This window comes from Anas platyrhynchos, chromosome 18, assembly GCF_047663525.1.
Source record: "Anas platyrhynchos isolate ZD024472 breed Pekin duck chromosome 18, IASCAAS_PekinDuck_T2T, whole genome shotgun sequence".
NCBI lineage: Eukaryota > Metazoa > Chordata > Aves > Anseriformes > Anatidae > Anas > Anas platyrhynchos.
In genome coordinates this window covers 6,220,027-6,236,728 of record NC_092604.1, presented here as the reverse complement: position 1 = coordinate 6,236,728, position 16,702 = coordinate 6,220,027, and the positions used below count along the sequence as shown (strand labels likewise).

Here is a 16,702-nt window from a genome sequence, read left to right as displayed (position 1 = left end):
AACACAACGCTCCAGCCCATGCTGCCTCCCTCCACCCACTGCTGCCACGTACTCTGGCTGCCACACCACCTCCTGCACTGATGTCAAAACACAAACTTCAAAGACTCTGCCCCAAAACAAGGCATGGGGCTCAGCGAGAGCATGTGGACAGGGCGCCCCGAGCAGCCAGATGTGGGGCCGCGCTCACCCCCCAGTACCCGGTGATGCTCAGGGCTGGCTCGACCGAAAGCAAACGAGACGTGGCAAAAGCAAGCGGTCCAGTTCAGAACTCTTTAATACAAGCTTATATTGTTTGTGTTTCTGATTCTCTGTTCTCCCAACATTTGGGGACATTAACCCTCATATGTGTGTGAGCATGTGTATGAAGATATATACAAAATCACACAGTTAAATATTTAAGCATACAAGGTATTATATATTTATATAATATAGAACTTTAGGGTATAGGAATCAACAATGGCAAAATATTTCTGATGAATCTGACATAACTTTTTTTTTTGAGTGAAACATGACCTGTTTTTGAAAGACCAGAGGAAGTTGTTGTTTATTAAAAGAAAGAAAAAGACCTGTATAAAGAAATTCTGTGAAAATGATTTAAAAAACCTCATGAACCAAAAAAGGACAACTGTTAAAAACTGTATTGAAAAAAAAATAAATTAGATGAACAATTGTGTAAATATAAATTAAAAAAGATGACAATCTTAATAAATAAGCTTTACTATTTACATCTTTATATATTGCTTGGAGACTTAAATTAGATCCGTTAAAAAAAAAAAAAAACGAACGCAAAATAAAACCCAAAATCGGAGCAGCAAACGTACAGGCGTGAGGTACAGAATTAAGGGTTGAACTGTATTTTGCTTGTTTCTTTTTTTTTTTTTTTTTTTTTCTTTTCTCTTTTATACAGTAGACCAGTAGAATTCTTGTGAAAATAGATCCTCAGCACTTCATTGGAGTATTGGTTGACGTGGCTTCCAAAAGGTGCCAAGAAAGATTCCATAATAATAATAATAATAACCATAATAATCATAATAATTATAACAATAATAAAAAGATACAATATGATACATAAATATGGAAGAGCAGTTGGTAATATGAATACATTTTTCTCTAGACGAGATCACAGTTTTATTTGTAAATATTACATTGATATATATATATAATATTACACATATAATATTATATATATATCATATATATATTTATATATATATTTATATATATAGTACGGCTCAATCCTGCTCCCAGTGAAGTCAACAACAACAACAACAACAACAAAACCCCCCTGTTGACTCGATGGAAGCAAAATTCAGCCTATCATCTGCAGACAGGTACGTAATTACAGAGGCCGTACAATGCAAACTCCGCAATGGTTCCAATTCCCTCTTTAATTGCTGGTGAAATGTTTCGTTAAAGCCCTGGTTCTTTGCACTCAGAAGATGGAAACTGGTGGCTGAATTGTGGCCTCACCGAATGAATGAAAAACCAAAAGACCAAACCAGAATGGGAACCAAAGACAACTCCTGACTCGTTAGCTCTGCATCTCGACCTAACAGGACTAACAACACCAACAAGTAGCACCAAGACTCCTCATCTGTCACGTGAAGCCAACGCAAGCTCTTGTTACTGGCCTCAGAGGAAGCGATTATTCTTCTCATTGAATCTTGGATGTGTAGATCCGGTGAAAAGGGGAAAAAAATCAGTTTGCCAAACTAAGACTTAAGCCCCACTTTGTTCTTCCTAAAGCAACCAGGGGTTTTCAACACTGGTTCCCCGGGTGGCAGGAGCAGCCCAACACCAAACCCTGACTGTCCAAATCACCCGTAGCTCCAAGAAAGTACAGCTTGGGCCACCTGGACCTGCTCCTGCCTTGGTCAAGCTCCCACTGAACACAGTGGTCAAGGGCCTCCAGTGGAAAGGGGTCTCTCCCTGGCAGGAGATGGCCTGTCCTGGATGACGGGGTGGCATGGAAGAAACATGAAGGACATCAGCTCAAAGACCAAAATGGGGCCCACGATCATGAAGGTATCAAGAGCGTTGTCTAAACTGGGCACAGGGTACTCTCCCCGTGACACGACCATGCCCACCAGCTCTCACTGGGGCATCCAGGGATCGGGCAGGGGAGGGCAGGATGAGGCCGAAAGGCTGGTAAGCTCCACACCATCCAAAAACATTAAAACAACAAACTTCCAGCTCTGAACCCCCCTCGGGCATCCCAGCCTTGGCTGACTTCACCCTGTGCCCTCCTGTCTTCTAGCTTGGCCTCGAATGGAAGCAATGGGCTGGAGCTGGGGAAGGGGACGTTGGTGCCCTGCTTCCAGTGCTGGGGAGCATCCCCTGGCTGCTGACACAGCAGCGTGCTCCTTCCCCTCCCGCTCCCTCCCGCAGCTCTTCGGGATTCAGACTGTGCAGTGCTTCTGAGTGCAGTAATTAGAGCACAGTGAAATACTGGTTAAATGCGTACGTACAGTCGGATAATGTAAAAAATAAGCACAAATACACACTTAAAAAAATAATCTGGAAAAAAAAAAAAAACTCCCCCCCTCCCCCCCCAAACAACAATATACCAGGGGAAAAATACCTTAGCCTTAGTTCCTGGACTTATCACAAAGTACAAGGAAAACAAAACCAGACAATGTTATAAAACCTCACGGTACTTCTAGGGAAATCTACACTTAAGTATCTAGCTCTACTCAGCTGGCAGAATCAGTGTTTTCCTTTCAAACACACAAAAATAGGCTTTGCTCTTCTTGGATTTGGATTATGCGGGTTTTCTTTTCTCTTTTTTTTTTTTCTTTTTTTTTTTTTTCATTTTCTTCCTCTCTGTAAAGCCTCACAATTGGTATTTTTTTCCCCACTTGAATCAGTTGCAGCAAGAAACTTTTGTTGGCTATTGGGTTTTGTTTCTCTCTCTCTCTCTCTTTTTTTTTTTTTGTCCTTTTTTTTTTTTTTTTTTTTCTTAAACACAGGTAAAACCTAGAACAAACCGACAGTTACAACCAAGTGAAACCGGAAGGGAGGTAGCTGGAACCCGACTCCAAGAGTCCTCTGGTGCCATCCTCCTTTCTCAGCCTGGGGGGGACAGCGGAAGATGCAAGAAAAGCAGGAGGACACCAGCTCAGCCCATCTGCGAGAGGGTGGGGAGGGAGCGGGGTAGCAGCTGATAGGAGTTTCCCACCCCATCCCGCACCGTTCACCGCTTTCTGCTCCAGCTTGCCCTCCCGCTGGCCACAGAGCCCACCGGTGGCCAAGGAGGCCGGCTGGTGGCCCCGTGGGTGCAGCCTTGGCTCACAGTCTGTGGCAGAGATGCTCTTGGCACTGATGTGACCTGGACTTTGTAAGCAGCTAAATTGCATCAGCACGAGCACCCTCTCGTGTTGCCTCAAGCTTGTTTGATTTCGCCCTGTGCCACCACCCGGGAGGAGGTTGTGCAGCATCCCTCTCACCTCCCACTCCATGTCCATCAGTCACAGAGGGTCTTCCCAAGTGACTCCACCAGGCAATCAAGGCCCTTACAGGGGGGAGATGCTGCAAGGACCCCTCTGGCCGTGCCCCAGGGAAGAGGCACAGGAGGTGGGCAGGCACCCGTGCCCCATGGTCCTCCTTCCTCACTCCCCTGGGAGCATGGTGCAGCCCCTAAACACAGAGGCCAAAGCTTTGCCTCAGTGCAATCTGTTCCTGGATTTAATAAGACTCAGAGCAGCACTTCTGTTCATGGAGGAGATGGCCAGTGCTGACATGGCAATTAGAAAAAAAAAATCAATAGCAGCATGTTGAAGGCCTCCCTGTGGGGAAGGGACTCGGCCACGAGCAGTCGCTCCCAGGCTGTAGGAGTGAAGCTGAGGTGTGAAACTGTGCTGGGAGAGGCCACCATCTCCCCTGAGCTGAGGAGGACTCCAGCTCTGTGAGCAGAGGCTGGCTCTGGCCACCCAAAGTTGCTCAAAAGGGTCCTGAGCTCGCAGGAGCCCACAGCAGCAAGTGGCACTAATGCTAACACCGACCTGTCTCCCGGGCAATGTGCTAGGTGGGAAAAGCAGATGGAAAACTTCCTCCATGCTGAGCTGCATAACGGAGAAAGGGACTTTGCAAACTGAGCTGCCAGCAGGATGCATGCAGCACCTGAACCAGGGCTCCCTGCAAGGGTGAAATGCAGGTGGCGTGGAGGGGCTGATCCTGCCAAGTGCCCCAGGCAGTGAGGACCTGATGAGTTGGCAGCCTGAAAGGCTTTTGAGGTTTTGAGCTCTTCTGATGGGCTGGATGGCACCTGAAGCCAACTGCCTACAGAAAAGAAGAGGATGAGCAGACGAGAAGGAAGCAACCTTCTCACTAACACACTTCCATTATTAACCGGGGGGCAAGGGGCACGAGGGGAAGTTTTCCCAGGATCAGTTTTTGCTAATGCTCTCTGCTCTGGTGGACGTTTGACCTAACTCCGTGGAAGGAGCCCTGACACCACTGCGCCTCCCTTCCCCTGCAGCCCTGCCTGGTGGGGACAGTCATCCACACAGCACCCATCGCCAGGCCGCCCTCAGGCATCACCAGGAGCTTTCCAGCAGAGAGCTCCTCGCCTTCTTTTGCCAACCGCCTCTCCAGGCCTCTAAATTTCAGCTTTTGAGATTCATCTCGGGTTTATTCCGACAGAAACAACCCCAAGGGTGGGTGAGAATAGCCTGGCTCTTTGCACCTACAACTCAGTCATTTTTCCATTTCCAGTTTTCCTACTTATTTTTACATCCATCTCCATGAGTTAACTGCTTCCCCTTACACTTATGTCTTGCTGTAGTGCTTAAATATTCAAACAAGCAAGAGTAGGAAAAAATCTTTCCATCCTGTCTTTAACCAGTAGATTGTACACGTCAGGAGAGTCCCAAGGAACAGACAGTATTAACACCTGGGGGGATGCCCTTTCAGAAACGTGCTCCTCCTAGCAGGAACCCGAAGCAGCAGGAGACAAGCTCAGGCCACGCTGGAGACATCTCTGGGATTTATGTGGGGTGGGTTGTAGCAGCAGCGACAGCACTAGATGCACTGGGCACCTCAGTGACTCAACGTGGTGAACCCTACGATGAAACGCATCCCCAGGAGTCTGGCACAACGTGGGCCCCTCGGGGCTGAAACAGGAGGACGGAGCTATGAGAGAAGGAAGGATGAGGGCTGCTGCAGCTAATGCCCTTCCTGCTGGAAGATTACAAGCAGCTAAGCTCCTGGTCTACCAAAGGTGTCTGTCCCACAGGCCTGGAAGCTTAATACTGACAAATATGGCCAAAATTGTAATACTGTCTCCCCGTAGCACGTGCCTCCTCCTCTTCCCCCCTCCTAGGAAACCAGGAGCGTGAAGCAGTTGTTTGACAGACAGACCCCTAAGAGCAGGGTGGAGGAGGTTTGGAGAACCCCTTGAGTGGGTGGAGACCAAAAAGCAGATTCCTTTGGCTGGCTGGTGTCCTGTTTTCTTGCCCCAATGCTGAGGAAGAGACCAGAGGGTTTGAAAGGCAGGTTGTAGGTAAGCTTTAAGGCAGACTGTTTGGTTGCATGGGGTTGTTTTCACCCTGTCCTGACACAGTAAGGAAACTAGTTGTATGGGACATAGCAGCAGGAGTAGCAGCAGCAGACATGCTCAAATGACAAGTGCGGGGGCGAGTTACCCTCTCTGCTCCTCAGAAGCAATCATCCACATTCCTCAATGCCAGTCCTTAGACTCCCCACTCCCTGGCTCCACTGAGGGACCACCTGCCCGCCTCCACACAGAAACGTCCCCACAGCCCTATGGCTTCCAGACAGGCTACAAAGGGGCTTTTTGTTTGCTTTTTGAGGGCAGGGGGAGAAGGAGGAGCTGTACAGAAAGGCCACTGCAGTCTGCTGAGCTCCCTGGCTGGAAGTAGCGTTCCTGTGAGGAGCAGATGCAACCCACGTCTCGAGCTGGCTGGGCGTCTGGCAAGTCACTTGCCAAAGGCACAGTCCTGTGGAGACCCCACCCCAACCTCAGTGCCCCGAGCATGAGATACCTTGGCATTCAGCATCAGAAAAGGCTCAGCCTGGAGTCCTCCAAGAGCACAGCCTCTTCCATGAACGGTCTGAGTTGTGAGTGCTGGAGAGGGGAAATTGTTTTTGCGTTGATCATAATCTCTCACTCTTTCTCTCTCTTTCTCTACTTATTTCTATAAATATGTGTACATAAATAGCTTGTTTCTCGCCTTAAATCTAGATATGAACTGTTCAAATTAGGTGGGCATAACATGCTGTTTTGATACATGAAAGTCTTCTCAACTTGACTCTTGGTTGTTTGTTTCTTGTCATCACTATTTAAGATATCGTTAATACATAAACCCCTACTTTGAGTTCTCCTTGGACAAAAATTAAAGGCAGACTGGTTGAATTCTAAGGGTCCCTGGTGCAGAAATGCCATCCAGTTGAGCAGCTAAATGTTAAAAACGATACCAAAAGGGATGTGGTGTCTCTCCTAGCCTGCCTTGAGCAGTGTGGTCCTCCATTCCATGTCGCTTGGCGTTACCCAAGACTGAAGCCACGGAGGTCTTTCTGGTTGTGCTCCTGGGCGTTGGGGTCCCGGCAAGCACACTCTCCTTGTAGGTCACAGGACATTGGGAAGGGAGTAACCTGAGGAAGGAAACCAAGGACACGTGAAGGAGGGAACACACAGCACCCTGGAGAACAAATGATACCTCTGGGGAGATCTTCAGAGATCAGCTGGAGCCTTCAGCTACGCTTATTTTGCATAGTGATTTATTTTAGTGCCGAGGCTTCAGACGAGCTACCTGTCCGTAAGAGAGGGTGCAAAAAGCATAGAGAAGAGCCTGCTGAGCTCATGCAGTCACTGGTCAGTAGATCCTCCCCTAACAGCTCAAGTCAGGCACATGAACAGAGCTGTCTGGGAGACGTGTACTTCTCAGGCAGCCCTGGGGCTTTTGGGGTAGTTACCACAGTGCTAATTGCATTATGCTGCCAGCCTCTTCTAAAGAGCTTTCCTTCCCCCCAACCCTACAAACATTAAATGACAGCAAAGTCACGAAAGCCTCATCACACATGACCAATTCAAATTATCACCAAACTCTAGGTCCAGTTGGTCCCAACTCCAGCCTCCCCTTGGCAATTCCCACCTCTGTCCCGGGGGGTTGGTGAACCCTACTCCTGGGCCATCGTCTCCCCTCCGTGAGGCCCCACTGAGCAGTATGGCCCTATGGCTTGGGTCCTGTTGCCATGACCGAGTCCATTTGTTCATTTAATTATGAATGTTCTTCGTTTCAGTTCCTCAGGGCATGAACTGAAGCAGGTCAGTGAAACGGCAGTCCAGCAAACAGACCTCCCTAAATACCTGTTGTGTTTAAGGTCAACAGATGCAGCTAACGGGCACTGAGGAACAGCAAAGGAATGCAAGTGAGAGACTGCTACGTGCAGATAAAATCTGGCCACGATCTCTCTGCAGAAGCGTGGGAAGGAGCTGAAACAATAGCCTGCAGTGCCTGGCTAGCGGAAGTTGATTTTGGCATATTGCATCACGGCATTTACATAAAGAAAAGGGGGTGGCAGTGGAACAGCATCTTGCTTGCCCTGAAGTGAATTCCCAAGAACTTCTCCCATCTGCGCAGGCTGAGCGAATGAATGACCTCATTCCCCTTCGTACACTCCTCCCAAGTCGGTGCCACAACCTGCTCAAATGTTCCCGGCGAGCGCCGCACGCGCGCTCAGCCTGCTCCCCTCGGCCCTGCTGCCACACGTTTGCTCTTTCATCAACACTTTTTTCTCCAGGCCATGAAGCCTGGGTATGCCTGCTTCCCGCGTGTCATCAGCGGCGCATCCAGGAACGCAGACCAAGCGCTGTGCATGAGCACAGAGCTGTCATTTCCCCCCAGACCTCGGCTGCGTGTCCCTGCATGTCCATCCGCAGCGTGCCTTTCTCCTGACACACACCCGAGCGGGATGGCGGGGCGTGGGGCTTTATTTCACAACTGGGGAGCCTAAGGCAGGGACATGCTGACAGAGACATTAAATAGCCAACACTCATCACCAAATCAGGGTTTAGGGAGGCTCCTCCCGTTGCTTTTGCCTTCGTTCCCAGAAGACCTGACCCTCCAGGTAGAACGGGGTGATGACTCTTCATCAAGACGTGGCCTTGGTAACAGGAGCTAAAGAAACAACCTGTGAATAATCAGAATCTACCTTCCTGCAGATGTGGAGGTTGCAAAGAGGAGAGAGAGCCCAAAAGCTTAAAAACAAATGAATTCAAGTAACTGGATACTGAAGAAGTTTTAGAAATTGCAGAAAACAATAGGAGTTTAAGGGTCACTTGATCCAACAGACGCCAGCCAAAGTAGGACTGTCCCATATCACAGCGTTATGAATATTCTTAGATAGGAAAATGGAGAAGTCTGTAAACAATGGGGTTTGGGAAGGAGGCTGAGGAGGGATTGTTTAATGACTGAATTAAAATACTGGAGAGAAAAAAAAATGATACATGAAAGAAAATGACTTTTTTTATTATTATTTTGTTCAGCTTAGAGGGAAACATTTTGGTTTAGATTATCTGCTACAGTTCAGGTTTGACCTTTCTCTCCAATACATAAAAATAAAAAAGGCTATTCAGAGCAAAAGTTATGTCTTGAAATAAAAAATTACTTCACTCAGAAAATGCCCAAACAAAACATGTAAATATGTCTTGAGTTTTCCCTTACTTTTATTTTTTATCCTGAATCATTCAGTTCAGCCTGGATTTGGCAATGCTTCTGACTTAAAAAATCCTTCCTGTTGTACAACGAAGCTACTGGTTGGAGGCAAGACCTGGGATCCTGGTTCTTTCATTTGTCTTGATCAAGCTTTTTCCTCTCCCTGGCCTAGATTCACTGCATTTGTCTCTAGCAGCCTAACAAAGGCAATTTAGCAGCTCCTGCGTTCAAAGAAAGACAGGCGCACAGAGAAGGTGGATACGTATTTTGCATTGAACACAGGACAACAACACACCAGACTCAGGCATTTCAGTAAAGCAGCTAAAATTAGCCATGATTATCTTACTGCTCCTTGTCTCTGCTGCTCTCCATGCACGAGCAGGACAGTGCTATCTCTTGCTGGCACGGCGATCCCAGAAATGCTAACATTTTACTTGCAGGAACATCAGAGCCAAGAGCAAAAACCCTGCACGACTGTGTTTCCAGGCTGCCGGCTCTCATTCCCCTGACTTACTCTGTGGGCTGTGCTGAAAACGTGACCTTAAAATCCCAAACTGCCATAAGTCTGATGTTGCCTTGGAGCACTCTACTTTCTTCATTCCGTCTCCTCCCTACCCAAACAAAAGGTACATGTAGGAGAATAGATTGCTTCTACCTTGCAGCAAATTTCTGGGAAGAAGGAGCCACTAGAGAAGTGTCTTTCCATGTGGTGCCCTCTAAAACCCTCTGGCTTTCTGACTGCTCATGGACAGAAGCACAGAAGCTGTCTCTCTAGGGCAATACCACGGCCCCAAAAACAGGGCTGCAACAGCAGTTGCAGCAGTGGGTAGCCTGATTGTAAGAGGGTTTCGTCCTGATCAGATTAGCCTTATTCACTTTATGTCCTTTACAGAATTTTGTACGAAATTTAATTTTTACAGTACTATTGTCCAGATAGATGAATTGTTTTGTCTTATGGCAGCAAGCTCTGGAGATCAGTTTTCTATTAATTGAAAAGTCAAAGATTTCTGTGGGCGATGAGCACATCCACAGTCACATTAGACAAGACAAAATTTGCCAAACACTTAGCAGTGACAGAGGGTTTCCACTTTAAATATCATCTACAACAAATACACATTTGAGTTCCCCAAGGATCTGATTTCCAGAGGTATTTAGGGACTCAAACCCACACATAGCATCTATTGGGATTGTCAGAAGTACCCAGTGCAGAGAAACCTTCAATCCCTTTTGAACAAGAACTGTCTTTTGTCTTGGGCTTGTTCAGCGATAGCCCTGTGGAGTACAGAGCCATGAACAAAGCTGCTGGATGTGCTAGAAATAATAAATACTGAGCCTTTTTCTGAATGATAGCCCATTTAGGTGTGGAGCCCACATATACGTACTCCGAGACTAACTGCTGCTTTTCTTTTTAAATAGATCAGTGAAAGCCCAACTCATTAACAAAATGTATGACCTGCACTGAAATTTCCAGATATATCCATTGTAAAACACTATTAAAGAATCATCTCCTCTTCCTTTCACCTGCCAAGTCCTGCATTTCCCCTACACCTCCCCTTGTAGAAAACCTGGCTAGCACGTAGGAGGGCATGGAGGAAAAGCTGAAAATCAAGCTTAGGGCCTGGCTCGGTTATTTGATGAAGTACTGTAGGATATTGTCTCCACAGGCTACCTAAAATAATCTGAGAAAGACACAAGCGAAGAACAGAGCTCTGCATGCCTACACACTCTCCCTACACACGCACACATCTCCTGGAGGTGATCCAGAAACAAAGCCATGGCTTGGATCAACAGCACTCAGGAGAATGTGGGGCACACCTGAAGCAAAGAGGACCACAGACCTATTTTTAAGACACAACAGGCAGAGCCTAAATCATGCCTGTCACCCTGGGAGCGTGCATGGTGCGGTACATCCTGCTCTGAACCTAAAGCAGCACCTGCAGCAGGCGCAGGCTCATGGGCTCAGCAGGAGGCTGGCAGGGATGATCCAGACCATCCCAGTCCTCTTATTTTTTGGCAGTGAATTGCTCCAGGAGCTCTGGCCACATTGCTGCAGGTGATGGGTCACCATGCCTGTGCCTAATTCACATGCCTGGGGTGTAACACTACCCGACTCCCAACTCGTCACCCATGTGGAGCAGAGTTTGACCCCATACCTCTGTCCTCCACCAGAGTATGGGAGCCCTGAGTGTCCTCAACCATGTCAGGTGACAGGACGATGGCCAGAAGTCAAGTTACTTTTGGAAATGGCAGCATTTGCCCTTGATGCCATGCTCTGTGGGAACAAAGGCAACGATGGAACATACCAGTGCTGAACTGGGATCCAGGTCATGAAAGGAGTCAAGGGCCACAAATCCTGGCTAAGCAGCACCTATCTAAAGAGGCTGGTGATATCCCAAGACAGATCCCTGCTGAGAAAGGCCAGTCTGTAGGAAACCTGTGGGAACACTGACAGGAGAAATCGCAGACAGGTACAGGGAGGGATGGGAAACACTTCTGCAGAGGTTCGGAGCTCATCCCTCACACATGCTCATATCACTTTGACCCGGCTGTACCTCCCGTCCAGGGTGGGCAGAATCAGGCCAGGGCTGGAGGCAGGGGGCTACCAGGGGAGGAGGGATGCGAAGTGTTGGGAAACAGCCTGTTGTTAGATTTCAGCTCTGAAGTGTTTGCGAAATCTCCCAGACAAGACGAACTGGAAATATGAAGACCCCGCAGCAGACACAGCCTCTGCGGCGAACGCGGCGTGTCAAGATAAGCGTGGCAGGCTGTGCTGAGTGTCGCGGCCCCGCACCTCCCGAGACCCTCGCAGCTCAAACGCCGGGGAGTATTTTGTTCCCTGACAAGGCCCTTGTGGGACAAAAATGCATCTTGTAAGGTTCTTCCCAGGGGTTTTTGGCATTTAGGTCACAAGGGCTGTTTGGAGATAATGGAACAAGAAAGAGCCCCATTTAACTACGGGGAATGGTATGCAGGTTCACACCTAGGGCACCGCTTGAGAGGGCCTGGGAAAGGCAAAGAAGAAGCTTGCGGGAAAAGCCCTAATTTTTTTTGTTTGTTTGTTTTCTGTTATTTGCAGCTCTATAAACCGGACTTTCCCATATGGAAGCCCCATAGAACAAGACATAGCTCAACCAAATCCAACAGACGCTCCTCTCCCTCCACCGGGTGCGAACCAGGAGCAGCTCCACCAGAACTGGAGCAACTGCAATGGCCTGAAGCCAGCTGGGAAGCTTGGGAAAGCCCTGCCGGCACGGGGAGCTGGGTGCCCGCTCCCTGCATCCCCGCCGAGCTCCAGCACCCGCCGGGGCCGAGCCGTGCGAGGGAGCCCACCACGTGCCAAACCACACGGAGCGCGAGCGCGGCTCAGTTGCGCAGCGATCAGCTGTGCTTCCTACCCTTGTGCTACTGATTGTGCAAACATGAATGTAATTAGTCTAAATAATCACCAAAGATTTAATAGCAGCCAGACCACCCAGCGGCCAAATAGCTGGCGGTGGAGCGGGGAAGGTTTGTTCGCTGGTTTTTGTAACACTTGCTAATGAAGTGAGGTCGGATGGCAAAGCAAACACCCTCCACGAGCGCTTCCCCTGGGAACGCTGTATGTTGTGGGAAGCCCCGCGTCCCTTGAAGCCAAGAATGTTCTCTCAGCATAGGCAGCATGTGCTACTACCATCCCTGCTTTTAATTTATCGCCGCCTGGAAAGCCTCCCCGAACAATTATGAAACCAGCCCTGAGCCCCAAAATAAGCTCCCATCACATCCAACCATGACTGAAAGCGCTCCTCACATGGCCAGCAGCGAGCCACTCACGCTGCGATCAAAAAGCTCCTGGGTAAGTGAGTTCACCCAAACGCCTGGGTGCTGCAGCATGCTTGGAGCACGCAGCAGCGCGGAGCCGCTTCCAGAGGCATGAAGCAACACTTCGCATTGTATCCGTCCTTCCTCCGAGCTCACCCGCCATTCATTGTATCTCTCCAGCTAATTATAGAGCTGACAAACACACCCAGCTGGGGACATGCAAGCAGTTCGGAGCAGCATCGTGCCATGGACATCGATCCTTCTGGATAAGCTGACTTGCCTCGGCCAGGGTGGTCACTTAGGCTGCTAATTGTGTGAGCTGCCTCACAGCCACGTTCTGCCAGGGGAGCAGGACCTGTGATTCCCCAGGACAGGTCTGTGTTGCAGGAAGAGCTGGGCAAAGGCCTTGATTTCTCCAAAATACCAAGAGATGACTATTGCTGTTTTCTTAGGGGTGGGAAGGGGGCAGACCCCCCCTTTCCGGGGAGCCAGGGACAGGCTTGGGAAATCCCTGCTGGAGCCAGCAGCAGCCCTTCAGTTCAAAGCTCCTTTCTTTAGGCCTTGAATTCTCGGCCATAAAGTCTCTGAAGAGGTTTTGATAAGTTGCATATCTCGTAGATAAGCAAAGCTTTGGATGAATCCCACGCGGTTTTCTATCTACCGCAAGTCCTCATTTGTTTTCCGCCAAGGCACTTGCTGTTTTTCCTCTCCAAGGTGTTGGACAGAAATGTCAAGAGGCTGAAGGGGCGGCATTTGAGATGGGAATTTTTGCCAGGATGATTTTTCTTTTTCTTTTCTAAGTGCTACGGGCAAAGTGGTCGAGGGAAAACCTGGGCGATAACTGATTGAGACACGTTTTTCTCACGGGGGTTGCAGGTTTACCCCTTATGTGATGAAAAGAGAAAACGGAGAAGAAAGGCAGAAGAAAGTTTGCTTTTTCAGACAGTTTATGTTGGGGAAAATTTAAAGCGGCAAATTCCGTGTGTTTAAATTTGCAGGGACCAGACTGCCGGATCTTCAACTAAGCAAATCTGCAATTTGAGTCTGGAACAAAGTACGTAAGCAGAGCCTGAAGAGAAACATTTCGGATTTCTGTGAGGCCTTTCTAGACAGCCTTGCACAGGGAAAAGCTGTAGAAGGGAAGGAAAAGAGAAAAGAAGTGAAGGAGAACAGCGACTGGAGAGATTTCCTGAAACCAATCGGAAAGAAACAGCCATCTACTCTCCTTGGCACGCTGCACACCCCAGGAGCCGCCAGCCCAGAGGCAGCCAGCAATGCCCGGGTTATTTATTTTCCCCACTTCAGCACTGTCATGTATTTAATGTTTTAAAAAATAATATCTTCTTTTATCTGCAGCAGGGCACAAAGCAAGAAGCAACTTCCTAGAGCAGCCAGGCAAGAAGGGAGCTGGCAACCTGTGCTGGGTCAGGAGGAGAGGAAGATGAAAAGGAGACGGGATTTTGTTTTGTCCTTCACGGAAGACTTTATCCCCTCCAGATACACAACAGAAGCTTTCTCTCCCTTGGAGGTTGGCCGGCAATGGCCTTCCTGTCTCTCAAAGCTGCTCCTGGGTCATACACAGGGCAAGCCATGCAGCCCTGTCCTCTGCCTCAACTGCAGACCGTGTCACCTCCCCGCGCTTGGGGCCGCACCGTCAGGCACTGCAGGACGAGTGTCCCTGCTGCCCTGGGTGCTGCCCGCCGCTGAGCCAGCCCTGGCTTCTTGCCCACTGCATGGGGACGCTGATCAATTAGCACATAACAAATAATTAAGCTGATGAATGTCTCTCTTTCCCGCATGCTGACTGCAGTTGCCTAGAATTTATGCACAGAATATGACTGAATTTATTCGCTGGTGTTTGCAGTGTTCAATAGAGGTCTTTAATGATTTCTTTTAAGCTCTCTGGACTGATTGGGAATAGTGCAGAGCAAATACTCATTATTTCCTATCTAAGCAACATTGCTGATTAGCCAGTGGTTGGCCAGATAAGTCACACCGCTCTGCTCCCCTCTTGGTGCAGAAATGCACAAGGTCATTTGCTGCTAATGCTCAAATGCAAAGAGGAAACGTGGCCTAAGCAAATGCGGCATGGAAGCCTCTTGTGCATTTTCAGGCCGATAAAACAGGAGCAGAATCTGACATTAAATAAGAAGGCTCGAGATTAACGTGAATATGGGTTGAATCTTTGTGCTTTCAGACAACCCGGACTGCAGCACTGCGTGAGCCGAAAATGTTTTGGGGAGGGTGGTGGGAATGCAGTGTAACTTAAGTCTTGACAGTTTGCGGACATTAAAGATCTGAAGTCAGCTCTTACTTGACTGTTAGCTTCTGAATCTTCACATGATGCAATGTTAATCTTCAGCCCTTTCCTAAAATAACGTGCGGAGTTGCTATGTTCTGTTAAATGTGAACCATGTGTCACCTCAGCAATGGCTGCGACGGTGAAAAGATGATAAATCTCAAGCTTGTAAAATGTCCTGTGACATTTTGGGAGAAAAACAGGTGTTGCATAAATGTTAGACATTTATGGGTAAACTTGCAGGGGCTTTAAAAGACTGACACATCTGCCACATAGTACGTAACCCTGAAAGAAAAGGAGCAAAGCAGGCTCTTTCATGTGTTTCACTCTCTCTACAACCATATGAAAATACATCCTCATCTGGTATTGGAATTAACGGAGCTGGACTCGCCCCTCCCTATGTCTCCTCCAGGTTTTTGGCTTTTACACCCAATGTGTATTTTAAAACTGTGCCTGTTTAAGTAGGTGGCAAATTGTGCTGGAAGGATTTGGTATGCGGAGTATTTTTATTCAGCTCCCTTTTCTCTCACCTTTCATTGTTTTTCCCCTTGGAATATCTCCTGTAACGCTCCACTCATAAAGTTCTTCAAAGGCAGAGCTGTGTTTGAACAGCCTTGCCCAAAATCTGCTCTCCAGTCAAAGGCCTCAGACAGGAAAATAACTCATAGAGCCACGCTGCTGCCGCTGCAGGTGTCCCAGTCTGCCATGCAGTGCTGTTAGCCCCCTCTTTACCCAATAAATGTAATACACTGAGACTTGGACTTCTTGCTTTTGGCCTGCAAGGCGCAAGGAGAAGGCAGTTTTCTCACTTTCAAGTGCCTTGTTTGGCCTCTGGGTCATCGGTGGTGTTTTGGGAGAGAGGAGAAGCTTTGGAGAGCTGAGTGCACGCCAAGGATGTGACAGGCTTCAGGAAGGGTTTCCCAGTGCAGTCAGTGAAAGTAGATTTACCCCCCAGAAAAACTCAAAACCTCCCTCTCCGTGGGCGAAATGCACTAGAAGTGTGCCCAGCTGCCTGCCTCTGAACAATCTGCTCCTTGCGTCGGGCAGTTTTAGCACAGAAAACAGCAAACGACAGGGCTACAAAGCGCGTTCCCCTGCCTGGGTGGTCACCTCGTTTCTGGGTGGCAGCGAAGCAGCAGATATTTGCAGTGTGACTCGCCTGGCTGGTGAGTGCTCACGACTGCCTGGTCTGTGCAGACCCCACTCTGTCTCAGCTCCCCGTCCAGCAATAAATTTTGCTCCCAAACCTTACTCCTGCCCCTCTCCCCCTCAATTCAGCCCCACACCCTATGTGTTTCAGTCCTGTCTCTGCCCCAAGACACGTCCACTTCCCTTTCCCAGTGTCCCCAGATGGGCCAGATACAGCCCGCAGCACTGCACCAGCACAAGATCTTTGGCTGAACCAAGGAAAAGAACCCCCCCATCAAAAGCTGTTTTAGAAAGGACAGTTCCCTACAAAGAGGTCTTCAGTCCCTTAGCTGCGGTAGAGAGAAGCTTCTTCCTCAGACTGGTAAAATGCATGATCTCATCGCTAAATCTAGGCTTCCTCTGTCTATTCTCAAGCTTTCAAATTTATTAATGTACATCAGATACTTAAAATAGCTGGATTTTCTTCATTCTGATCTACACTCAAATCTTGAAGATGAGGTAAAAATTGTTCATGCCAGAGGCTACAAGTTTCTTCCCTTTCTTTGGGAAATAAGTTCAAAATCTATCCTGTTTAGAAATGTATGAAATATTGTAGTGTTTCAAACCACAAGCTTCATCACTCTCCTGTCTCTAACACTAGCCAGAAATGAGTATTAAAAAAAAAAAAAAAAGCATTAAAAATAAGGGGATGTGTAGAGGGATCCTTTTCTTGCTCAGGAATTGAGTGTTTTAGGTATTGCTGTGCCAGAAACTGCAACCAGATCACTGTGTTTAATAGCTA

The 16,702-nt window shown here is 48.2% G+C and overlaps 1 protein-coding gene across 10 annotated transcripts in view; it reads right to left on the bottom strand.

Moving 5' to 3' along the window:
- Nucleotides 1-256: 256 nt before the first annotated feature.
- Nucleotides 257-16,702, bottom strand: part of PAPPA (pappalysin 1) — a 383,667-nt gene continuing 367,221 nt past the window's right edge. For all 10 annotated transcript variants that reach the window (XM_072025100.1, XM_072025099.1, XM_072025103.1 and 7 more), the window contains one exon: nucleotides 257-6,612. In XM_072025100.1, the coding sequence (XP_071881201.1) occupies nucleotides 6,505-6,612 (108 nt within the window). In that variant the 3' untranslated portion in view covers nucleotides 257-6,504. The remainder of the gene's footprint in view (nucleotides 6,613-16,702) is intronic.